Here is a 26,424-nt window from a genome sequence, read left to right as displayed (position 1 = left end):
TAAAAGTAATGAAGAAATTACCATAAAGATTGCAGCACGGAATGATTCGGTAAGGTGGTAAGCTGCGCTGTACTTTCTGGTCGGTGTCCTTATTTTTTTTTGTTTCTCGCCGCGAATTAAGGACGCTTCCAAAGTGGGTGCATGGAGAGAGAAACATAAAAAAGAAACAGCACAAAAATCTCGCACCACACGGCAAAGAATGTTTAATATCTGGTGTAGTTTCGCCCATTTGCGCGCATTGCGGCCCATTGTTTGGATCAAGGTTTTGGGATCAAGATCGACCCAGGCGGTAGACGGAAAACTCTCGAAGGAATTGGTGATGGTGATGTTTTTTTAAATGAGGCTTTTTTTTTTGACTTCCCGAGAATTTGGGTCCAAAACCGTCCCGGTAGCCCTTTCGTCCGTGGCCACGTCTTAATCACTACGGTTGCCCCCCGATTTTCTGGTCGATCTTTTGCCTTCACCCGCTGCTCGCTGGGCAGTAAATCGTTTTAACGTTAATCAGGATAATTAAAACACGCTGGGAAAATGCCCGGAATGTGTGGTGGTTGCCCCTTTCCAGCTAATAAATTTTTTTTTTCGGTTGGTATTTCTTGTTTCGGTCGTTCTTCTTCAACTCCGTCGGGAATGCTGGAGAAAACCCGTTCCATCACGCTTGCTGTTCTACTAGATGCCGGAGTATCAACCCTTTTTCTTGCTGGAAAAAAGACATTCCCATCCCTTTCGGCCGTCGTCCTTTTCTCCCCACGGAATTGCTGCTGATGATATCTTTTTTATTGCTCCGGTGGGTGGGCACGTGGAAAACAAACAAGCGAAAGTGTGGCATTTTCTCGCGGAATGTCACCCGTCCTCGGGTCGGTCCGTCAAGCGGAATGATACCGTCGTTTGCCGGTAGTTTAATTAAACCGGGAGGAGAGAGTTTTTGATCCACTTAACAGCTTTTTTGCGGAATCGCCTCGCTAAGTGCGCCGTTAGGACGCGAAATGATACGGGGGTTTTCGGGTGGCGCTCAATTGAAGAAGTTGAAATTAAATTTCAGCTGTGTGTCGCAATCATAACCTCCCCGGGGCGGGTGCATTGCGCAAGTGTACCTTAACGCTGAAAAAAGGGCTTTGAGGGGCTTAACGCGAAAACGGAAGAATGGCCGGATTTGGATTCGAATCGCCGTGAAATAGCATCTGGATCTTGGAGGTGTGGGAAGATATTCTTATCCCGTTTTATTGGTGAAGGTGAATTCTTGACTGAAGCGTGTCACAATCGGTTAAAAAGTGAACATCTTCTTAAAGAACAGCGTACTATTTACGGATCTAAAGGTTCTTAAATACTTGTCCTTACAAATTTACTGCTTTTTGGTGTGTTTGTCCGTAAAATATGGAATAATATTATGGAAAAACTCAAATTTTGTCTATAAAACAGCGTGTTTTATTAAAACATTTTGAAGTATTTTAAAATATTGTATTTCCATTACAAAAACTAACCGAGTCAGCCCGGGTTAAGGGTCTCTGCGGCTGTTGGGAGGAAATGCCTTTCAGCTCACAAAAAATTATTAAAATTTAAATACGACCAGGCCGTTCTCAAAATAACAATCACAACAAAATGTTTAATTCCTTATCACAGCAGTTCTTCTGATACCTATTCAACAACAGTTAAAAAGATTATTAACACCAACACGGATATCGGTCCATTCGCTGGCAGTTGGCTTCCCAAGCGATCTTGTGAAGCGAAACGTCCAGCAAAATAAATTAAACCAAACGTTAATCCCACCCAGCGGTGTGTCGATCGCGACCAGTGCCATTTTAGTGCTCGAACGCACCGGGGCCCATCGCAATTTATCTATCCTAGTGTGTGGCTTTTTTGTTTTGTGTTTTGCGTGTTGTTGCTCCACGTCCTCGGACACACAAAACCCCACCAAGAGCCAACGAAACCGGAGTGAATCGAAACCGGTACAAAGTGGACTAACGCAAGGCCTGTCTGACGCAAGGCGGCCTGTCTGTTCGTGTCTCCGGGCACCGCAGTGTATATTTTCCCCCAGCACTCGCGTGTGATGGTGCAGGAAAAACGCATTCGCGGCCTTACGTACGCCAACCGGGCAGTTCACACCATTTTTGTCAATCACTGTTAAACTCTTTCATTAGGCGGGAATTAAGCGGGCGTCCGGAAAATTTACTGCCCAAAAACGCAGCCCGTACGCCAAACGAACGGGTCCCGGGATATCGTTTGACGATTTGTGGGTAAAAATAAACAGACTTCTGTTCGGGTTTTTCGTCCTCGAAACTGGCCACCGATTCCGAGGGGGGCATTGGAATTATTGGAAAACAGTAAATACGGCTTAATCGGGGGGAAACGGGCGGACAGCATCAGCGACACCGCGGCTGACATCGTAAATTACTGGGTGGTGGCGGCTTTGCGTGGTCCGTGACGGTGTGGCCCTTTTCTGGGGCCATTTCTGTACGCCATTTGGTGAGGTGCAGCCGGCCCCGGAGCCAGTTGTTGAAATGGAGAAAAGGGCTTTGAAAGGAGGCTTTTCTGTTCTGGTGGTTCAACTGGAGAAGAAAGGCTTTGTAAAAGGTGCCTTATTTTTTGATTAAATTGAAGTTTTAGATTAACGAAAGCATGAAAGGACATTGGAATTTGATGAATTGAAAGCTCATGATTTTTTTTTATTTCTTTTGTTATCACCCTCAACCGTATTGGCAGCTCAAGAATTAATGCTTAAACTGTTTAAATATTAGCCTATGCACGCTTGCAGGATAGAATACGTTGACGCATGATGAGCCGGAAAAAATATGAATTATAAATCAACCTTACGCTCTCATACCAAGCTGCCGCATTCTAAACGCCCCGATCGGAAAACGGGTGTGAACAATTTTCGGGGGGGCGCAGTAATTCAATTGAGGAAAGCGCGATAAACTGAACTGCTGATACGGCTATTACATTCAGCTATTACATTCTTTGGAGGGTGGCCCCCAACTGTGTGTGTGTGTGTATAATTAAAAGGTATTAGCAAACACACGGCACCGATGCAAATACGCAGCGCAGTTTGATTTACAGCTCGTCCGAAAAGGGTCCTCGATGCGATTGCGCCCACCCCCAAATCGGGAACGAATTCAATCCACTCACAGGTTGGTTTTGCAGTCGTGCACCCCAGTTATCGCTCGCTTTAAGTAGCATAGCGTGCGTGGTCATAAATCATTTCACGAGCGGTCATAAAACTGCGTGCGACCGTGCCATCGCGCGATCGACAGGTAGACAAACACGCGAGCGACTCCGGAAGTCACTGATAAGTTCGCGACTGACATTGTCGAACCTCCCCGCCCTGGCTCAATGGTGTTGTTTTTTCGGAAGCGATTCTGGATTTTCTTACAGCGTTATCGCCCGTGGGGGAGGAAATTAATCAAACATATGGCCGTGGAAAAACGGGCTCGGTCATCAGTCAATGATTTATTGTTAATTCCGCGACGCGCGGCCACGTGGTGATAATGATGTTTTTTTTTCGGTGCACATCACGAGCTGCTTGCAATTTTGCAAATATACGTACATTTTCCACCTTGAGTCCTTGCGCTGGTGATAGGCCAGAAAAAAAAGGATGCCATCAAAGTAAAACCCCGTTTTAAGCCTGGTAGGGGTTTGGCTCACATTTTGATGCATTTCCATTTGTCCACCAATAAAAGTAGACAATTTTCTAAATGTCCTCAAGCGGGCAAAAGCTCGCAATCGTTTACAGCACACGAACAATTGCATCGCGCATTTCCCGCTACCGACCTTCGTGTGGCCAAATTTTATTGCAACAGTTTACCCTCTCCGGGCGCAGGAAAAACCCAATTTGTGAACACACGGTTGCGTTATCATAATTTTGTTACAAAGCAAAGTCAACCAAATTTTCCCCCAAATAATAGAAAGAAGAAAAAAAAACAGAAGAAGAAAAACACACCAACGCAAACCATCGCCGAATTCCGAGTGGGCGGGAATTCGAATGCCAAAATCCACCCACGGACGGATAGGTCCGTTTATTTGTTTCTTCTTGTCTTTTTTTTTGTGCTCTACCCCCGCTTTGGTACCATTTATACCCGGTGGCTGGCGAAAAAATGAACCGTCATAACATATTTTCTTGTCCCCATCACGGCGATTTGCCGCAAAACCCCTTAGGGTCTTGTTGTATTTTTTTTTTACGAAACAAATCCTCTCCGGCCCTGGCCCGGGTCATTCATGGGAGTGAAGGGAGCGAAACGTGAAGCAGTTGTTGTCCGAGAAGCCGGGATACCACTTATACGGGCCCCGGGATTTTCCCTCACCGATGAATGGACGGATGGACGAAAGGGATTTGTAGTGTAAATCTTGTTACAAATGGACACATTCGTCCGGCGGCCGATCCGCTTCCTGATGGGATATTTTTTCTCTCTCTCTCTCTCTCTCTCTCTCTCTCTCTTTCTTTGCCCTTTTTTTTCGCATGCGCCATCCACCCGCATGGGCGCCCGGCAAAAATGTGATGATGATTATGACGATTATCGGCCCAATAACCGAACCGAGGTCGATTTATGAATGTGCCGCTCCTGTACGTCCGTGGATGAGAGAAAGAGCCCGAAAAACAAAAAAGGAAGGAAGGAAGGAAGGAATCCCGGCCACCCATTGTCCGGTGCCTGATCCTCGCAATTATCATATAAATTTGAAAATTATCCAACTACTGCGCGCGTTCGGGCTGCAGAAATTGGCATCCCTTTTTCGGTTGCTGCGGTGGTGGAGTTTTTCGTCCAGAAGCGCGATAAATCATACCCGGCTGTGTTTCCCGGGGTTTTCCGCGTGCCACTCGATAATCGTCGCCGTGAGCGAGAAGGGTTTTGCACTAACGTAACACGTCACGGATTTGCGTCCTGGATTTTTGGTTCATAATAGAAACAAGCGAAAACAAGCACCCAAACCAAACAGGTCCCTAACTCAACTGGCATCGCTGAAGCGTCCTCACCGGTCACTTTCGACGAGTGGGCCACTTTTTGGTCGCTGGTGACGTGTTGAGTGGAAGTGGCAGGTTTGTAAATCGTGCGGAATTAATACTTATTAGAGGTGATGTTTTTTTTTTGCTTCTTTTTCCCCTTGTTGCTGATCCGTTTACCGAAGGGTTGCACGTGCCGCCCCACCCACACTCACAGGCGTGTGCGGTCAGCAAAGGATGACCGCGACGGTCCGAGTGGCCGGCTCGCAAAAAGGGTTGAGCTTTGGCAAACTTTCACACATAATTCATGCGTGCGCTTGCAATCTTGGGCCTTATCGCGCCGAACACAAGGGGCTCAGGTGCAACCGTAATATTTCACCGGCGGATTGCCGGTAATGGGCAAAGTTATTGAATTTAAAACCATCTCCTTCTTTTTGCCTGGAGGGGGGGGGCCCTGGTGTTCAGAAGAAATATGATCCCTTGGCGGGTCGACAATTATTATGGGTGGCGGGATTAGGTGTTGAAGCAAATATTTCAGTTACATTTTGCGTTTTGGTGAGTGTTTTTAAGGACATAAATTTAAATGCATCTAAACGCGGCTCAACAGGTTCCGTGTGCAGTCGATTCATCTTGAGCGTTTGAAACAGTAAAATGTTTTCCATAATTATTTTCTTGATGTAGAGTTTTACATGAAAATTACTGCCATTTAATATCGTTGGAAAGTATTAATACTTGTTTATGTATAGATAACCTGTTGAAAAGAATAATCGAGTCAGCTCGGAATAAGGCTCTTTGCGGTTGTTGGCAGGAAATGCTTTTCAGCTCACATATAATTATTCAAATCTAAATACGGCCAGGCCGTTCCTAAATAAATAACAATAACAATAAGTGTTGAAAAGAATAAATTTGACATTTTGTTTAAGTTAATTTAATCGTAGTAGCCTTTGCTCTCCAAACATTGTTTATGCTGGATAGTCGGCTGCTCTAGCACACGGATTGGATTTATGTTGAACAATTTTTCACTGTTAAACATTCACGTTTAAAATGAATTCTTCTCGACAGAATAATACATAATCAAGAGTATAACGCTGAATCGTAATGTTCTACAGCGTGCATTGACTTTTAAATTCAATTTTAGTGGAATCCGTTAGAAAAATACTTCCCTTTCAATGATGCAACCACACCCAGAGATGCTTCCCTTAACTCAAGACCATTTCTCGAGTTCCTCGACTTCATTTCCTCAGGCACGCGACCCCCTAATCCACGCCCCAGCAACCGCTCACAAACCAAGCGGCATTTTTGTTTGCTCGTTCAGCGAGAAATTGAATGTCCAACCGAGTATTTAGCTGTCAATCAGGCACCGGGTTTCGGAACTATCGCAAACGTTATCGACCATCATAAGCCATTTCCCCGGCACAATGTGTACGGTTTTTGCATATTTTCCCTCCAGAAGAGGAGCGTAATGCGTCTTGTGAATTTCCACCCCCGATTCCGATGGGGGGAGTTGTGGATTTTCGTGGGCGAGAAATGACGCCGGCTTTCGGCGTCTTCATCGACGCCGGTGAAAGTGATACACTTCACGCCGGGTGGCCATCGTGGCAAGGGTTGACGAAGGGGGCTATTGTGTGCGCTTTTCTGTTTCCTCCCACTCCACCCCACCACCCTCCCCCCATTTCTTGCCACCGACGGCGGACGATCAAAATTCAATATCACGCGGGTGAAAATGGGAAAATATGACACAAGCGACACCGAGCTTTCAAACACGAACCGGGTAAGGGCGCGTTATCGTCCGGAACCGTATGTAAATTTCGATACACCACCACCCACAAAGTCCTTCCAAGCGACGTTGACGTGTTTTTGGCCGTTCGGCGAAGCGGCGAATCACTCACCCGGAAGTTATAATGTGTGGCAGGCGCCCCCGGTCCGGATTGTTGGTTTTTATTCGGTTCTCTTTGTTAGGGATGTGTCTTTTTTTATATATATTTTCACTGCCATCATCTGACACTATGATCCCGGACGGGGTTTACGGGCGCATTACTTCTCGAAGATGCACCCGCCGTTGCTTCCGGGTGGAATTGGAGATGTAAGGAAAGCTGCCCCGTTGAGGGAGTTGAATTTTGTTGGTTATGCCGGAAATGCTGCTCGCAAAATAAATTGCTCCTCTACCATGGGAATTCGCTTCCCTTTTTTTAAAACGATCAGCTGATCGCGTGTAGCATGATCGTAGCATACATGAACATTTCAAACCGGGTTTCGTGTCCTTTTTTTTCCAACCCGCTGTGGTTGACCGAAAGTACATTAAACGTTACTATTATGCTCGCAATTTTCACACATCATAAAGTTCTCTCTTTTTTTTTTTTGTTGCGTCACTTCCATGCCATAAAAGGCGTTTGGAAGTTGCTTCCCCGGATGCCGAGAAATCGTAACGTCTCATTGATTTGCCAGCGCAGTAGTTTGTAGTTTTTTTTTACTGCGTTATCCTTCCGGTGGGGAACGCTCTTTGGGGCATTCCGGCGGTAGGGACGATGGTACGCTTGGAAATAGTTCCTGACCGTAAACACGAACCGATAAATCATCGATAATGCAGAGACATTATGTTGGGGTTCGGTTATTTAACACCTCTTTATGCAAATGAACACACCTTCATTACACCTTCCGGTAGGGCTGTGTTGGAGGTGGGATTGAGCTACTGTATTGGTGGCTCCATTTCAAACCTTTAGAATCGTTTCCTGCTCTCGGGCAGAATCGAAAAGGGTCCAGTGTAAGCCGGTCCTTTCCCAACCCCGAAACCACTTTCCAGGAGGACAGCACAAAGCCGGTTAAGACAACTATCTTTGCATTCACTCCCTGCCCACACACACACACGCGTGCTAACCACACGACGGTCGTCTTCGGAATGGTTTGGCCGCAAGTTTGTCTCCTTGACAAGTTCCACTTGCGGCCCTGACTTGGTGGGAAGCGGTTCGGTTGCCTTCCGGTGTCACGTTCAATTACACAACAATCAGCACCCGGTCAGGGGTCAGCTGGCGGTTCGCATCCTTCATCCGGGTGGACAGGCGCGTGTGGGTGTGTGTGTTTGTGCGCACAGACAGCAATTAGTGCAAGAGAGCGAGTCTTGGGACTTTCTTTACCAAGCCCAGACCCCTGAGGGGCCATTTGCGGAAAGGATATTCGAGATTTCTCACGCCAGATTATGGCAAACAAATGATCTCTTGTGCGAAGAAAACTGTCAACCGCTTGTTTGGGCAGTGGAAAGAATTCCTGCAGCCGTGCGCCAGGGCATTGTGCTCGTATTCCTTTCCCGCCTAATGGCAAACTGATGACTTGTGTTGTTGAGACAAAGTTGAAAAGTATGTCGACTCCCACACACCCACCCCCAGGGTTTTACCCTGGAAAAAGGGGTCTCCCTTCCGAAGACCAACCGAACCGAGGGTTTATTTTTAGTGGAACCGCGCACCGAAAGGACGTGCCGCTTTCTTGCGGCTTTTGTGGCTTCTTTTTGACAAGCGCTTACACATTCAGCTCGGGCGCATCGTTTGGTTGAACGCTTGGCAAACATTGTTGCGACCGCACTGGTTTTGTGGCGTGTTTGTGCTCTTCGGTTGCGGTGTCTTTAAGATTTTTCGATGAACTGCAACAACCCCTTGCTCTCCACTGGACTCCGTGGACCTTCCCCGTGGATGTTGGCGCTGGTGGGATGGGAATCATTTTTGCGCACATGATTTAAGACCCACTTTGGGTGGGTGATCGTTAAATAAATTAACTCCCCGATCGGAAGGGTGCAGGCGTCGTACGGCCCACACGCTTAGCCGCCGATGGATAAATTAACGATCGATAATCGGCCATTGAACGGCGGCAAAATGACGCGCGTTAGTGGCGAAACGAATCGACTCGGTTGGGTAGAATACGGATTTGTGGTGGGCTGTTATCAAAATAAAATGTAAGACTTAACGCCGCTCGGTGGTGAAGTTTTCGTTAGGTTTCGTTTTGCTTCTTTGAACCTGTTTTGGGGTTTCTCTTGAATGATGGGCTTAAATTTACTCTTTTTGCAGGTATTTTAGCTCGTAAATGAATGGAATTAATGGAAAGAGCCATAACATAATGTCAAGAAAGTTGGGGATCATGAATGCGTATTCAAACCACACCGTGTTCCGCATTATATTAACATTTGTGTTGAACCGGTAAACACGTCAGTCTTGAACCGGTTGTCCCTAAAGGTATGCAGCACGCGTTACATGTATGCAATACGGTATGCAAGCGGTTGAATCGTATGAAAGATGGCTCATGCTGTATAAATAAATCGATAAATAGCCAATAGGTATTTAGCCATTTTCCTGAATAATTTTCGAGGGTTGTTTGAAAATCTTGTCTAATGTAGCTTCTATGGTGGGCTCCTTATTGTTTCAATGTTACTTAATACGAGAAAAAATTTAAACTATTAGAAATATTTTCAAATATTTTATCTAGAACTTATCGAATTGTATCATCAAATGCGTACGCAAACAATTTCAAGCTGCTGTGAATCATTTTATTTCACCTAGAACACGTCCATTTTATTTTCAATTCTGCACAGAAACAATTCAACTGTGAAATATTATCGACCAGCTGAGAAATCTATTCCTGATTCATGCTTAAAGCTAAGGATAACGCCGTTCAGAAACGGTAAGATGGCCAGCTTTTCTCCTGCTAAGGGCCTCTCGATTTTGTTTTCCCTTCCTGCTATGAAGTGTCCTTAACAGGCCTTTTGCGAGTCGCACACAAGCTCCTTGCATTGCGGGAAAAGCTATAGCGCAAAAGCTGCAATGCAAATTGCACACAACATGTGCATGCTATAAAAATGCCACACGCGCGATGTTTTATGGCAACATAGCGAGTGCACCAACCGCCCTGCTTCAAACAGAAAGGATATGACGCTGGCTGGGATGTAATGGGACCATTTTTCAACTGCTTTTTTTTTGTTCTACCAACCAAAGAAACATCCCCCAGCAGCGTGTATTCGAGTTTAAATCCTTTGTTCGCACATTAGCGTTTTGTGAGGCACTCTAAGCGGAGTATCGCTTAACAACTGCAACGGAGCCGTAACCCGATTCAGCCAACTTTCGGTTCGGTATGCCCAATGCACTCTTGCATCGAACGAACTTCTGCCGCAACAAGTTTTGGGCCCCACAAAACCGTCCAAACTTATTCTCGATTTCAACCGGACCAGCCTTCCTCACGGGGTGCATGTGTGTGTGTGTGGCGAGTGAGGAACAAAAAATGTGCATCCTTCGGACGCATCCAGTTGCACCAAACTCAAGCCAACTTTCGCCCGCCGGAGGTTGAGTGGGTGAGGCATGAATAAAGTAAGAGCGCTCTCGTACGAGATGGAGCACAAACAACGCGCACACACACACAAAAAAAAGCCAGAACACAACGGCCCAGAAGAAATCGAAAACGTTCACAGGCGAACGGCGGAATTGCAGCAGCTGTTACTCTGGTCCTTTCTCTGGCCGAGTAAAAACAATACCACAAAGAAGTGGGACCACGAGGCGCAAGGAAAGGCAGGGCAGGTTGCAAGAAACTCCACTCCGTAAAGGAAAACCCATCCGAGGGGAAAGTTTTTTAAGAGAAAAGTTTCCACGGCCCGGTTTCCAAGTTGTCGCCGGGCCTGGGCAAGTGTTTCCTGTGGCGCTTTCGCTTCGCCCATCAGCTCGGTTGCATAAGCCGTGTGTGTGTATGTGTGGGTGTGTGCAAGGATTTTTTTTCGTTGCTTCACTCCATCTGCCCGTCTCTTCTGTCCCTTCACCAACGCGACCCATCCACTTTCGGTGTAACTCTTTCGGAAGGCTGATTGTTCGCGGTCATGTCCTGCCTGCAAGCTGCGGAAACGAGCAACCGCACTGGTCCCGGCGCGCCAGGACACGACGAAAAGTGTCGCCCACCGAATGTTGCATCAAATGACCGTCGGGCGGCGAAGTGGGCGAACCAGGGCAGAGAATGGCCGGTACCACGTTTCGGGGGAAAACTTTTGCCCAAAAGCACAAGCAGCGTCCAAGTTCGTCCTGGCCGGCCGGTTCCTTGCGGGTTGATTCACTTTCCCATTTTCCGAAGCGAACGGATGTGGTTCCATCCCGGTGGGTGGGTGGGTGTACGAGCCAAGTGGCCAGGCGCCCGCAAAACAAAACGGGCCCATCTTTGTCGGGGAGAGTGCATCGCCTGCTTAGCCACTCGCCGGGGATCGGGAACCTTGGTTTTACTTCGCAAGACGATGGCGGCGCTATTAGCGGTTTGCGTTTCGTGCTTTTCCATCCTCTGTGTGTGTGTGTGTGTGTGTGGATCCGTGTGCCCATTAGCACGCGGTTCGGTTGCAGCTTGCATCCGTTCTTCGGCAAAGCATCAAGTGCTCTTATTTCGCTATAAATCTGGCAAAAAGCGTCTTGCCAATAAAAGTTTGCTATCCGCCACCCACGCGCTCGCTTCGTGTGGGTGGTTGGTCGGGGTGGCAGGATCGAGGCGGCTCCCTTTCTAGGACAATCTGTTTAGCAAACCACGGGAACCGGAGGCGAGCAAGCTTTTCTGGACGCTGTGTGCAACGCCAACGCTTTTCGCCGGCGAACGACGATATTTGCGGGACAAAAGTGTATCCTTGCGAAATCGTACGCTTTTATGTGGATGAATAAATGATTATCTATCCTTTTGGATCGTTCCGAGCGAGTGAACCAGAGCAGGAGAAGGACATTACGGGACTGCAGTGTTGGGAGTCAACGATTTGGCGTTAATTTTTATGGAGTCTGGTAATTTTATTAGATACAGAAAAAAACCGAAGCTCGGACTTCCGCTTGGTATCTTCTCACTACGGAGAATTGAATTTTCGCACGCTTCATTACGCGCTCGTTGCATCCTTTCTCGCTTTTACAACCATTTTTTACCCGTCAACGCTCTCATCGAAGTAAGCGCCGATGCGTTTGACAGTTGTAACCTGCCTTTTGCTAAATGTCACATACAGGACACTATATTAGCTACGATTAGAGAGGCATTATGCCTTATTTTCTTCATATAAATAATATACAAAATAGTCACTCGAAAAATAAATAAAATACAACTAATCACAAGTGTTCTTGTGTGTGTGTGTGTGGGTTTGCGTGTCCATCCGGCCATCACGTCAGACTAGAAGGATTACTTTCCCGTGGAGCCGGTGGTGTGACACACATTTTGGGCAGGGTGCTTAATTTCAACAAGTTATTTACCGCCAGTGAACCTGTCACCGGTTCGGTTTGGTAAGCCGCTTAACGTGAACCCACCCCATCGATCGCCGGTTACCGGTCACGCAGGGCTACAGGAACGGTGGCTGGCAGGGCGTCTCGAGATAGAAATGGCCGGCATCGGTACCGTCGCAGGATATCCGCGCCGCCGGTTGCTTTTCGCAGTGACCCGCGAGAAAGTGCTTGTAGCTGCGGCATCTCGTCGCGTACAGGGCGGTGGTTGGATCGAGTGTGGCTTTAAACACCTCCACCACAAAGTAGTGGCTACAAAGCTGTGTCACTGTGAGGTAGGAAGGAACAAGAGTTAAAATTTTACATTTTTAGGACGCTATTGGGGTTCGTCTGTTGCGAGTCCCTTACACATGCTGGTCGACCCAAACGCCTTCACGAAGCACGCACAGTACGGTTGCGGATGCAGTCCACCATTAACGTAGATGTTCTGATGTCCCAGTGGCACCGGTGAACCTAACTGACCGATTGAGCTGTACCAAACCTGCACGAACCGCGCATCGGAAGCGTCCAGGACGAGCCGTTTAGCCGGCAAAACCGGTCCGGTGGTGTAAAACGGTCCCAACGGGTCCAACGCAATGATGGACCCAAGCCGTCCACTCAAGATACTGCCCGTGTGGCCCACGAGATGAGCCGTAACACCTTCACCAACGAGTGTCACCTGCGCCGGAGCGATATCGATGGCGTTAAGGCTCTGCACGAGCCCCGCCAGAAAGGTGGCAATTCTCGGGGACAATTGCTCCCGGAACAGGTCCAGTTCGGCGTGTGCCAGCGTCTCGAAATCCAGCAGACAATAATTACGGTCAGGCAGGGCGAGTGCCAGCAACCGAACAACACCAGCAAACTGCATCCGGCCTTGAAGCCACCCGTGCACGAACACCACCGTAGAACGGTTACGCTGCAACACCTCACTGAAGTCGTCCAGATCGTTCGGAGTGCGCCGGAACTTGCCCGATTTCCTGTGGGACCACACAGGAAAACCCCGTGAGGAACGGCGTTTGTAAAAGGACGATAGGACCGACCTACCTGTTGAAGCACCACAGCGCCACATCCTCGCCTATCGGTCGCGCCTCGTACTCATCCCGCAGGGAGCAATTGTACTGCCGGAAGTTGTGCGTCCAAGCCTCGGCCAGCTGCTGGGCGCTGTGGAGTTTCGCGATGTCGAACGAGGGTAGCGCGAGACACCCGGTACCGGCAACACCGACCAGTGCCAGAAGTACGCACACACCGTGATGTCGAATCGTAAAGCCCATGACCTGACCGTGAGCGGCTCAAGTTAACGTTTCGCGACCGGCAGCCACGGGACGGGTTGTTTTATATTTTTGTGGTTGGCCACAGCGCGCCACAAACGCTAGCCGGACGCGCAGCCCCAAGCAGACCGGCTTACGAAAGCTTTGTTTTGTTTTGCCGCGCAACAGGGCCCCTTTTTGGCTGCCCTTTTTCGCGGATGGGATATGATGCAATTGGGCGCGTGTTTTTTTAGGGGCAATTACGCGGGTGATAACGCAAAACGGAACTGTCGTAACGCCGAAAAAAAGTTATTTAATGCTGGTCCTCTCGTCTTACGAAGCATGCCGAGTAAATTGGAGGGTTAGATTGGCACTGTAAACGGTTTTTCACATGAGCTAGACGTGTGTTTCTTTTTGTCTCAAATGCTTACAAAAACAGTAATGGGTTTTGCTTTTAAAAACTGCGTGCTTAATTGAAGAAACCAACGACAAGCGGAAATAGCGGAAATTTCCCTTTTTCTCGAGATTAAATCGAACCAGCACGCATTGGGCATGTTTGAGCATCGGTTCCGAAAGCTTATCGCCATTTTCGAAAGCTTTCGAAAGAGTATTTTCGCGAATCGAGTATTTTTCTCTCCCTGCGCTCTCGTTTTTCCGTCGAAGGTTTTCCCTTCGGATGGTCCGTCGGGCGGAAAATTCAACTCGTGTGGAGTTCTGAACTCCCTGCTACACGTTTCGAGCTCTATTCGAGCTTCGTTCGTTCATTTATTCGACGACCCCCACAATGGGGGTTGATGTTTCGGAGTGGTTCGTGCCTTTAAGCATGATTTCCAAGGGACGAAGCGCACCGAAAGGCTCACCGGCCAGTAGAACTTTAGGTTCCACGGTAGTTGGTTACGCTTTCCGTGCTATCGCTGGTACTGGCCGTGGTGAAAACGCCACCATATGCTTAATGCTGCACTTAATGCCGTGCGTATGGTGGGATGAAAAATTGACAAACTTTGCAGGAAAAACGAACGCGCGGGTGAAGTGAAACATAAAATCTCATTCTCTCTCACAGTCGCTTTTCACTTTCACCGAGCGCACTTTCACCCGCGCGCGCGAGAACGCACCACCAAAGCACGAATGAAATGGCGTGAAAATTCATACTATCGTCACGTCCGCGTTAATATGCATGCAATTTGTTATCGGCTCCCGCGGGTGGCTCCCGGATGTGGAGCCCTCGCGTGTGGGAGGCGCACATTTCGCGCAAAGGGCGATATTTCGCCCGTTTTTCTTGCTCGGTTTCTTTTCCTGTTTTGCCGTTGTCCCTTTTTTGCTTCCCACCCGGGCGCGCTGGCTTGTGTTCGTACGTGAAAAACGCGAGTTTTCCCGACCCGAAGCTGACGTTCCCGTTTTCAGGACGTTTTCAGGCCGGGGATCGATAATTAAACTAAAGCGTACGGTACCGACGCTCGCGCGTTGCTTTTCAAGGGGATAGACCCGTTTGCGTTCTGTTAAAGCAATTTCCGGCCCAACCGAACCAAACCGGTGCGCTCGCAGTAGGCCTCGGCTCTTGCTAGCGGCTCGGTTAGGGGTTTGCGTTGCTAGGGACTTTACATGCACTGGGATACCCCGGTCTAGGCTACTAGATTCTCTCGTTCGCCTGCCAGCCTGTCTGAAGATTCGAAAACCAAATGATGGACGACGGATTCCGGGATTCATCCCTTGCTGGGTCCCATCCTTGTCCGTCCGACTCAGTTGGGCAGAAACAGAAAAAGAGATAAACACCCCCACACACACCCACAAAAACAAGATGGTCGTAATTTTTCCACCCGAGAAACACCAACCCATTTTCAACCGCTTTCGCGCTCCAGTGGTGCTCGCTTGCGGGTGAGTGCTTGTTTTTTTTTCTCGTTTTGCAGCAACAAAAACCAACCAACCAAGCAAGCAAGGGAAAAAAAAACGCACCGGAAGAAGATCAGAAGTCAGCACCAAAGGGCACCATCGCGCGCATGGTAACAGCAGCAGCGAAAGGGCAAACAGAACAGACAGGCACAACAACAGCAAAAAAAAATGTTCACCATTCGACAAAGCACAGAGATTAAACACGAAAAATCCTGCCACCGGACAAACAAATGCAGCGAGATGGAAAGGAAAACCCTCCCTTTCACTACCACCCACCCAGCTCGTCCAGCCCACCCATCCCACCGGCGGAGGCAATGGGAAAAGTTTCGCAGCAACAACAAATGGCGGCAAAATTAGGTACGGGCTTGAGTAATCAGCCAACGCATCCGGGACCGGTGAAAGGGCGCAAGGACGGGCCGGTTGAATAGATAGGTTGTGGAGGGTGGCAGGAACAGTCGGAGGAAACTGATACACGTAAACAGCTCGATAAAGCGGCGTGCCTTCGTTTTCGCGCCAAAACAGCTCGCGAAGGTGGGAAAAGGACGAATCAAATCAGCGAAACCAAAAAAAAAATAAAACACACAAGTTTCCACCTTTCCAGGGACGGGCGAAAATTAGTGCACAAGTTTGCGACCAAGTTGCAGTGTGGGTGTGTGTGTGGGTGTTTTATGTGCACCCAACATCTGGTGGGCGTTGTTTGATTCTGCTCTTTTGCTTCCATCGACCAAAAAAGAAAAAAGGAGCCACCAAGCGCAGCGTTTTGTTTGTTTTTCGTTTGTTTTGAGCGTAAAGTAAAGTTTCAAAAAAAAAAAAACACACACACCATCGGCCAGCTAACGCCACACGTCCCACGGCGGGTGCGGGTGGAAAAATAAATAATTGTAATGAAAATTAATTGGATTAAAAGGCCCGCGTGTCCGGTCGGCTGGAATTGGAATGCTTAAAATTAATAGACACATTTTTTTTGTTGGCCGCTCTCTTCGCCCGGCATGAGTGTGTGTGTGTGATCTCCGGAAAACGATCCAGCTTGTTTTCCCAGGTGCATTTTTTTCTCTCCCCACTCCCCAGTGCGTGGGTGTGTGTATGTCCTCACACGCCAGAACGCTTTTACGAGGCGGAATTAGGGAGAATTGTTTGCATAAGTGGACCCGATTCGAGTGTTAGCGTCCAGAGGGGTCAAAGGTAACCATTTCATGGCTCATTTTTTGCGCCCCTTCTAGCTGGGGGGGTGGAGTTTTTTTCCTTCTACCCCGTACGCCATTTACGGTTAAACGCCGTGGCCGCAAATGGATACGGCGCGATCCCCAGGAAGTGGATTCCCGTTGTGTTCCCTCTCGTTGGGGTAGCGGAGTTGTTAAGGATTTCTCTGGTGTTTTTTTTTCTTCTTCTTCTCTGCTTCATTCCAGCAGTGTCCCTAATGGGAGGCCATGTTAGCGGTTCTCGCCGTCCGGGGTTGAGTGGTGGTTTTTAAATGTGCTACCGGGTGTCCTGAGGTTTTTCCCCGCTAGCGACTGGGGTTCCTGGAACCCAGGAACACGTACTTCCTTTGCTCCTTACGAGGGGTTGATAGCGTAGTACACGTGCAAGTGACTAGACAGAAATCGAGTTTTGTACTGGTTAAAGGCTGACCCCCCTCGCTTTAGGCTGGACTTTACAGCTGGACATTCGTTGGGTGAAAATTGGATCAGCCTAAAATCGCTCCACCCCTGATAAACCAATTCGGGAAATTCACCCTTTGGGGCCGATTAGCGTTTTGTCGCCCAGCGTGCCCTGTGTTCCTGTGTATGCGTGTGTGTGTGTTTTTCCCTCTTTAACGACACCATTCGTTGGTACTCCCACACACACACAAAAAAACCGGAAGGAAGTACGCGAGATGGTGCGCCCGTGGCGAGTTTTTATGGCCCCACCGGTGTAGCAGTCAAACCGATTCCGCCAGCATTAAACTCTCCCGCGGGGCCGTAATGCCGGTTTTTTTTGTTGTTCTGCTCACCCGAAACCCGGGAACAGAAGCTCTGGTGTCCATATTTGTCCTGTTTTCCTTGTCCATTTTTTTTTTTCGTTTTGTTTTTAATCGAATGTCGCTTCCGTTCGCGTTTGGTCACCGGCGTCAGGACGTCCAGCTGCAAGCTGTGGGTGGGTTAAGGGGGACATTCCATGGCATGAATACATTAGCGTGCTTGGGCGAATCGAACGTTCCGCGAGTGGCTTACCCTTTTTTTTACACGGCCCCATCCCCAGCGTGGGCATAACTCACGGGCGGATGTTGCTTTAATGGAGACGGCCAAAATGTGGCCGAAATATCCTGACCGCCAGCAGCTGTGCGTGTTGGTCGCCCATTTTTGCGCCCCCCCCGTATTCCGTAGGCCGTTTGGTATTTTCTTAGAAGCACCAGCAAAACACGAGCGTGCCATTCCATTAGCACGAAGCACTTGGAGAATGGCGGCTTTATTTTATTATTTTTTTTGGTACCGTCCAACATTGACGCGGGCTACTATGATCTATTTGTGCCCATGGAATTGTATTATCCTCGTCTTAACGGACCCAATCGTCATGGCTTACTGCCATGCTTGTGCGTTAGTCAGAGGCGAGCCGATTCCAGGCTAGTGCTGCTTTTGGATGATTTTTCGCTATCATTTTGGGGGATAAATTGCTTCCTGCAAAACACACCGCATTTTCCCGTGCACAAGGGATCCTTTTCGCAACAAAATACTTGCATTTAAAAATAGAGTGGAGTCTGTGGTACTCGCGAAAAAAAAAAGACTTTTACCTTTGGTCTTACGAACGAACAAATTCCAGTGGTACAACTCTAGGCAACGAATTGTTTTGGAAGCTTTATTTGTTTTTGGAAAAGTCGAAGGTCATCGTTAAATCTTTCCAGTAGTGTGGCATTTCAATTTCACCGGACCCATTGTTTGAACAGTGCACAGAAGCTTTTATCCCTGTTGGCGAGCGAAAAGGAAATCGCCTGCTTCTGTGGTGAATAAAGCCATTCTTGTACGAGAATTAAGAACGTCTCTCGCACCCTACAAAATATGGTAGCTTTGTGCGAAGTGTTTGCCGCCCAGCGCACTAAATACTGCGGATTAATAATATTCCGCTTTTGCGCGTGAATGTGGCCGCGCTTAAGCGAATTAAATCGTGCTGGGTAAGCATCGAAAACAAAACAAAAAAAAAAGCAGAACTCAAACTCACTCGATGCGTCCGCCCCCGGAGGGTTTGGCCGGATGCATCGAAGGATCGATCCCCCAACGGCCGGTTACGGTCGAAATTGGCAAATGAAAGTGATAAATACACGTATAATATATTCGACAATTTGTCACGATTATGGTCACGGTAAAATGAAGCGGAAATGGCGGATCGTCGACCGCTCGGTGCCATATATTTTTTCCCATTTTATTTCGTTTCGTCCATCATCGTGACCGTGCAACCCTTCCAGCGTGTGCCATTGAATTGATGTTTTATTTAAACGATTTTAACCACCGCCAGGACCCAATGGGAAGGGGTTGGAAAAAAAAGCTAAAATGCTGCAACCGCCGCCACTGGTAGGACCGATTTTCATCCATCATTTGCCCGTCGACCGCATCGGCAGTGCATTCCGGGAAGGATAGGCCACCATCCCAACCCCACCTCACGGTGGGGCGGGAAAAAAAGGCCTCACTCGGGCGAATGAAAATGCTTACGAAGTTGGGGCGGGGTAAAAAAAAAAACCAGGCACATAGCCACACTGAGAGAGAACCCACGAACGAACGAAACCCATTTCCCTAACCGAGGAATGCCATCACCGGAGCAGAACAAAAACAATAAATTGATTAAAACAATGGTAGCCGCTTTTATTTCAATTCCGAACGCCGGGTGGTTTTTCTTTGTGTGTGTGTGTGTCGTTTTTGCATGTCACAACGAAGTTATCGCGTCGTTTTGGCGTGCGCTCGCGCGCCAGGACCGCTTTTGTGGGGTTGTCCGTCCGTTGGGTGTCCTTTTTTTTTGCATCTCCCCTTTTTTTTTGTTGCTTTGACTGCCCCCTTTCACTTCACACCGGAGTGGATTGAATCGACACAACACACCACACCACAATGGCAAACGGCGCGTGGTCCTGTGGTCGGATCAACAGACGAGATCGTCCTTTTGGTGGGGGATTAAAAATTAAGCGCGTGGTTGGGAAACAAAAGGGGGGGGGGGCTTTGAGCAATAACAGCAAACAAGAAAAAGAAGAGGAGTCTAAGCGCCAGTTTTGTAACCCGATCCGGTTTTGCTGGGGATGATGCAAATGATTGCAAAACGGTCATTTGCGTGAGCAAGATCAACCTCAATTTGCTATCAATTTGTGCGTGCCTGTCGTTTCGTGTTTAATTTCGAGCAACGTATAAAACGTTTATTTAAAAAATTAAAAAAAAAAACAGAATCTCCTTCTGATTGGAGTGTTTCATTTAGCGAGAATTGTGCTCTGCACGGTGCAAAGATCTCCCCACTCGACTTTTGCTCGATCTTCAATCAGTGGAGATGGAAACACACACACCACATCCACAACAATCCGAACCAGACTGGATGTGATTGGGAGGCCTCGCGCACAAAAGGTACGCCAAATGCCAGAGTCTCCCGCGCCGGGGTTGTTGTGTTAATAATTTAATCTAATATTCCATGCCCCGGTGCGCATCGTCGGTCTTATCTGCATTCGGGCTGGATGGAAAGGACCTCATGGGACACCCTTTGGCCGTGTGATGGATCACGCGCGCCTCTTTTTTTTACTTCTTTTTCTCTTTGCCCACCCACGCTTACGTTCCATCACGGCGCCGAAGATAAGTGGCGTGGTTTCTGGCCGCTGGCGTTGGGGGCTGTTTTTTTTAGTTCTACCCCACACCACCATCCATCATATCATCCTTGCGTGGGGGGGCAAAAGGCAGCAAAAAAAACAGCACTTCCGGTTTTGAAACGGGAAAACCAACGAATCCGTTTGCACGAAAATCGAAATGCCCAACCCAGGGGATCACGGCCAGTGAGACGCAGTCCCGCTTTTTTTTTCTTTCTTTTCATTATCATTTCCCAATCGCACCGAGAACAATCCCGATAAATGCAGCTGCATCCACGGTTGAACGGCTGGGTTGAGCGTTTTGATTGGCCCTTTTTTGTTTTTGTAAGGGATTTATTTTCGAAAGCTTACACCGGGTGCTCCCCGATCCTGATCCGGTCTGATCCCCTTTCCCGGTGGGTGGGTTGGAAAATTCTCCACCCTCCCCCCAAAGGGGCGCACGATTTTGTTTCCCAACCAATGGGTGGGGTTATTGTCGTGTGGGCGAGTATTTAGTTTTTGTCCACACGCTAATGGAATAAACCCGCCGATTTGTACAAAATACCGCTTTCGTTCCTTTTGTGGCCACTTCGGTTGTTCGGCGGGGTGGTGGAGCATATTTTTATGACCTTCGGCTGATGGGCGAATCCATGGAATCATCTGCCCCCGGCGGCGGGTTGGCAGAACGTTTATCTGTTCGCGTTTTTCGCTGTTTTGTCGCGCTTTTGCTCGTTGACTTGTTACGGGAGAGGGGAGGGATTTCGCACCAACAAAAAAAAAAAACAACGTCGTGGTTTATCCGGATGGAGCGTACCCAATTGGGTGGATTGCATTTAATCGGTGGCTCGTTTTAGGTGGCACCGATCGATCGAGCGCTAGCGAACCGAGCACGTGGTTTTTCGGTTGAGCGCGCGTGAAGCGAAATCGCCAGCAAAAATGCATGCAATTTTCCCGCCAAACAAGCTGCTTTGGTGCGCTTTCGTACGCCCACGGTACAAGTTTGGTGGGTGAGAAAAAGAAAAAAAAAGAAAGAAGGAAAATCCCCCAAGCCCAGTATGGAAAGGAATAACTCACTAACAACGTTTAAATCGAAGAAAAACGACCCTCCCAGCCAGGAAGTGGTGGGTCACGTGAATAAATGAATGCACGTTCCGCACCGCACCCGTCTGGACGCTCTCCCTTTCGTCGGGTTGGCGTCCCATGCGAATCCGTGGCTGAACCCAAAAAAAAAACGACCTTTTTTGACCCGCCCCAGTTGGTTGAAAGCAAGTGTTTGGCGTTTGCGTTTCAATTTTCACACATCCTCCCGTTCTGTTTCGTCGTGTCTTTTATTTTTTTTCCTTTGCTGGAATTGCTTCCTTCTGCAAAACCTTCCCGAAAACTGGCCGGAACACCGGACCACCGTAAGTGAGGTCCGAACCGCTCGTTATGATAAATTGGTAGCGTCCTGCAGAAAAGGGGGGGGGGGGGGGGGGGGTTTGCCGGCCAAATGTGTGCACTCTTGGCACTGGATAACCGAGCTGCTTGCTTTTAGTTCCGTCTGTTTTTTTTTTGCACCTCTTGGTCACGTGCACATCGGCTTCTTCTGGCGATCGGAGTCGATGGATGATAAATAAGAGCATTTTGTACTGCGGTGCTTGAGCTAACATTGGGGGTGGTGGGATCGAAGAATAGAGGGGGAGGACAAAATAAGGTGAAAAAGCACAAGCATGAACAAAAAAAAATACGAAAATCACTTCCATATCCTGGGGTGGGATGTTCCGGAATGGAAATGCGAAAGGAAATTTTCCACCGAACGAACGGTCCCGGGGATACCAAAACTGGCATTGTGCTTGGTCGCTACGAAACAGCTTGGTCCGGTAGGGGTGAGCAATGGCTGGTTAAAGGTTGCGATAAAAATGAGCTCGAGTCAATTTTTCACGGCCCTTATCGGTAACAGCTGGCAGCGGTTCCGGGCCCTCCACCTGTTTCCATCGCTATTATTGGGCAGCGGTAAGATCGGTTTCCTTTCCTCTTCTGCCGTTTGGTCCTCTCGTACTCACCGTGACCGACGAAACGGCGTTCCCGACGAGGTTACGTCATAATGATAAAGATATTTCATCTTCCGGATTTGCAGCGTTCGAAGCGCGTACGGGGGGGGGGGGGCACCGGTTCCGGAAGGGCGTATCGTATCAATCAAAAGCGCTTCCGCCGGGTTGCGATGCATATATTGCCCGCAACGAACGCGGCCAAATTTGTATTCAGCTCAATCTGCCGATCGATTTACCGTCCGCGGGTCCTGTGACTAACACCCGCACGAGTGAATGGGGGGAGTTGTTTCGCAAACTCAGTGTGGGTGGCGGTCCATTTGGCATGCCGATGTTGTCCGTCCGTGCGTGTCCGTGGGATCACATGGGAAATGTGCTCATTTGCAAACAAACGCCTGCAAGATGGGATTTCAATAGGTACCACCAAACATAATGCTTTAAAATGTTCCGTGTACTGTTTTTGTGAGTGAATCGTTTCAATAATCGCGCTATCCAGCGACATTTCCAACGGTATCCAGAAGCTAGGAGGTGATACTCTGGACAAAATATGTTCATCACACAGCGGGGCGGCACACCAAATTCTAACTCATAAGGAAAGTATCTGAAATAGTTGCGAAGTGATGTTCCAATAGCATTAACAAACAAAGTAAAACACTCGCTCGTGTTCATTCAGCTGCGTTGTCCGCAAAAACCTTTATTGATCGTGTATGATAACTTACATCCAAACGGTAGAAATTGTTTTTATTGATGTTTTGCTATTCGTTTACTACACTTGTTATTACGCGTTGATAGTCGAATTATGAAATTTTCTGCAAAGAGCTAGTAAAACATAATCGTGTTTAGCAACGCAGAAAGTTTTTCTTTTGTATAGTATGCAGCAGAAAGTTTGCCTTTCAGCGCATGATTTAGTGCTTAAATGTATCTTTCCGTTTTTCAAGTGGATACTGCATGGCATCATCGATATGTACCGTATTTATTCTACTATTATCGTTTTTAAAGTTCTGTGACGTAAATTTGAGAGAAACATGTTCTGATTATCGTCGATGTGTAACGGTCGATATCATAACACATTTTAAATGTCAGCTTTACCGTTTTGAGGATTGATTCAGGTGATTCGCATAAAATAGCTTTTAATGGAGATGATGAGCGAAATTTGAAGAAATACTTTTTCTTTGGCAGCAACACGATCTTTTCAAAATAGAAATCTACGGCACTCATTTTGTTGGCAGATACGTTGATTTCCTCGTACTTGGATGCGATGATCTCTTCGTCTTCTTCAGATATTTTAAGTTCTACTGATATCAAATCGAATTTGGACATTACCCATATTCTAAAGCCGTACATCAATACTGGATTTTCCGATTCTACTATGAGCCAATAAGTATCATCATTAAAGGTACCTTCAAATTGTTTTCCAAAAATTAATATCTGATCACAGTTACACCGTACAACACTATCTTTTAAAACCATCCGCAGCTTGCGCACATCTTCGTTAATGTTGGCCGCTGCCCATTTATCAAGCGCATTTTGCAACTGATTCACGGTGCAGTTTACTTTGTTCTGGCGAAGTATCAATCTGAGCCTATTCATTTCAAGCAATTTGAAATCTTCGCTGTTGAAGTATAGCAATGGATTGTCCCGTATCATGGACAGGCAAGAGTGGTCTAATCGGGCACTGCCGTATTGTCCGTTATCGTTGAAAATCTCCAATACAGATGAACTGGTCAACCTTTCCGCCACGAACTGGCCTAGCAGTTCCGTAAGCTCGGGTAACATGTACTTTCTAGCGGAATCAAAAAGATAGCTCACATTGTCCACGGTTGGTTCCATGTGCTTTGAATAAATGAACTGTAAGACCAGCAGGAACAACTCCGGATCATCGTCCTTCAGCACCACCTCATCGTTGCTTGCTTCGTCAAAGTTGCCATAGAATAGGACGTAGAAGTACTCGGAAGCTATGGTCAGGTATATTTTATGTGCGAAAATTCGCTGTTGAGCAGGCCCGACAATAAACACAACGTCGGAACCAAATGCATTGTTCACAAGAGCCTGTTGACGCGAGCATATGGTATCGTCGGTACCGTAGCTTAAGCAACTTGGTCGACTATTCATCTGAAAAAAGGAAACGTATCGAAACATGTGAATAATAGTAAAGAACTGTATGACGCAATCTTCGCAAGCGTTTCAAGTCTACGCATTTGGCGCGAGTTACATTGGAGGCCTTTAAGAAATGTTAACACTTCAATGGTCATCAGTTAATGGGCATAATACTTTAGTCATGTAAAGAAAATGGTAGATTATGTAAAACTTTCAAGCCTGTCATGGATATCGCAGAACCAATTTTTCGCAGAACCAATTACGAAGTTTGCATCTTTAACAAAACGAAACAACCCCTAACAGTCGATTCAACTCACCTTGTATCCTTTCAGTACTCTGCGCAACTTACGATGGCACGAAATAATCGTCTCGAATCGTCGAATTGCTTATTGATTCTGAATGGAATCTTCTAGAAGTGCTTATTTCCGGTAAATTGTGCTGCTTGACGTTTCAACACGTGACATTTGAATACTTGACGTTTGGGAGTTTCGAAAATATTGAAATTAATGCTTCTGTTCTCAGTAGGCTAAAATCTGTCATGAAATTATGTTTTTTTGTCGCCCTTTTTAGATTATGAAAAGACCTCTCCTAGTTACCGAGGTGAAATGATCGGATTTCAATTAAAAACATGCCATAGTGCGAAGGTGTACATCAAGGAACACATAAGGAAAATAAACTCGCTGAGGATTGCCGATTTGCACGATGGCCATTGAAACAAGGTTGTTAGAATAAACGAGTGGCGGAAGTTGTTTAGCAGTACGGTACTTGGCGTATTGGTGAATTTATATTTCTTTACTAAAGTCTTGGCATCCTGGTCGGAGAGATTTTAGGTTCCCATATTTTGAAGGATAAATACAAGCCAAAGAGTTCGATTTTAACACACCCAATGGCGAGTAGCAAGGTGTCGCACAAACGGATTACAGAATACTATCGAGCACACAGGTGTACAGATCACGAATGATCACCGTACGAGAGCACTAAACTATGTCGGCAACAATAAGAACGTAACAAACCAATTTCTACATTCGTCCTGCATGAAGGATGGTGGGGGAATTGTTCGAATTTTTAAACCGTTTTTTTCGTAAAGCACTGAATTACGACACCACCCGACTGGCGATCTACGCACCGATGGGATAAAACTCTGAAGCATAACTAACTTGTTCCAGAAATTAAGCAACGAGGCGTTGAAGAGGCGTATGTTTGTTGCGTTGTTTAGAGTGTCGGTTCTAGTTGCTGTATCGCAAATGACACATTTTATGCAAACTTAGCGTAAAATGTGCTCTGTTATGTTAGTTTGAGAGGGGGAGCATTTCGTTTGCCGTATGAGATGCTTTGAGTGGACCGTGAATGAATGTGATCGTATAGCCGATGACTGTTTCCTGATCTAATCGAAATTTAGACTACACGAATCGGTCGGGTCCGGTGAAGCCACCCAAATCACAGCTCAGCCATCTTGGTTATTTTCCGTTCATACCGTTGTGTTTCTTTGTGTCGCGCAACTATGCATTGCTATAAAGACTAGTATTTATTTTTTCACGCGCTTATCGTTCATTCAAATGCAAATCGTCAATATGCTTCTTTCATTGATCCACGTCGATAGATATTCCAATTGCATCTTTCCAATTTCCATCGCACAGCTTCAGCAAAATACCGGAACTAGTGATAATACTTCTTCTTCTTCTTCTTCTTTACTAGGATTTACCCACGGTATGATGCAAGAGTCCATATTACCAGACCACCTGCATTAGGAACCCCTCGATGTATAAAGGAATGCTCCTCAATCCTAGTTATTTACTGGATCGGCAACTTTGGGCCATATGACCGACTATTGATTGTACGGATCAATAAAATCAGCCTATTGTTCGCCGAGAGTCATGTTTGCCGTCAGCCATGCTGCTGGAAAAAATAAATTATTTGTTTTGATCGACTCAAAAAGCAGAAAAAATGTCCCACGATCACACGATCAAGTAAAAGGAGCTTCCCCGCCATCCACAGCACAACGCCGTAGGAACGCCGCAGCGGTTTAATTGTGCTCTTTTCACCTGCCATCGGCTGCAAGCGGTCAAAAATCAAACCGGACCTTGAATCGAATCGGTCAACTAACGAGCCCACCGTGTCACGATGGGGGCTTGAGAAATGGGTCACGGGCTGGCACGATGACCGCGCGAGAGATGCTTATGTTCGTGAAAATTTACGCTTCCAGAAGCGCCGAGCACAAGAAGCG

General features: G+C 47.3%; 2 protein-coding genes across 2 annotated transcripts; both read right to left on the bottom strand.

Annotated features, from left to right (window-relative positions):
• Positions 1 to 12,239: 12,239 nt before the first annotated feature.
• LOC128727595 (phospholipase A1 member A-like) lies at positions 12,240 to 13,430 on the bottom strand. The gene is made up of 3 exons (XM_053821528.1): positions 13,204 to 13,430; positions 12,529 to 13,136; positions 12,240 to 12,448 (listed from the first exon to the last, which is right to left on the bottom strand). The coding sequence occupies exons 1-3, from the start codon at positions 13,428 to 13,430 to the stop codon at positions 12,240 to 12,242; spliced, it is 1,044 nt and encodes a 347-aa protein (XP_053677503.1).
• Positions 13,431 to 23,008: 9,578 nt separating this feature from the next.
• LOC128727585 (BTB/POZ domain-containing protein 19-like) lies at positions 23,009 to 25,926 on the bottom strand. Its single transcript, XM_053821517.1, has 3 exons — positions 25,903 to 25,926; positions 23,553 to 24,215; positions 23,009 to 23,104 (listed from the first exon to the last, which is right to left on the bottom strand). The coding sequence occupies exons 1-3, from the start codon at positions 25,924 to 25,926 to the stop codon at positions 23,009 to 23,011; spliced, it is 783 nt and encodes a 260-aa protein (XP_053677492.1).
• Between the last annotated feature and the right edge of the window lie 498 nt (positions 25,927 to 26,424).

The sequence above is a fragment of the Anopheles nili genome, chromosome 2 (assembly GCF_943737925.1).
Source record: "Anopheles nili chromosome 2, idAnoNiliSN_F5_01, whole genome shotgun sequence".
Taxonomy (NCBI): Eukaryota; Metazoa; Arthropoda; class Insecta; order Diptera; family Culicidae; genus Anopheles; species Anopheles nili.
The sequence above is the reverse complement of the archived record's forward strand: the minus strand, read 5'-3'. Positions and strand labels throughout refer to the sequence as shown.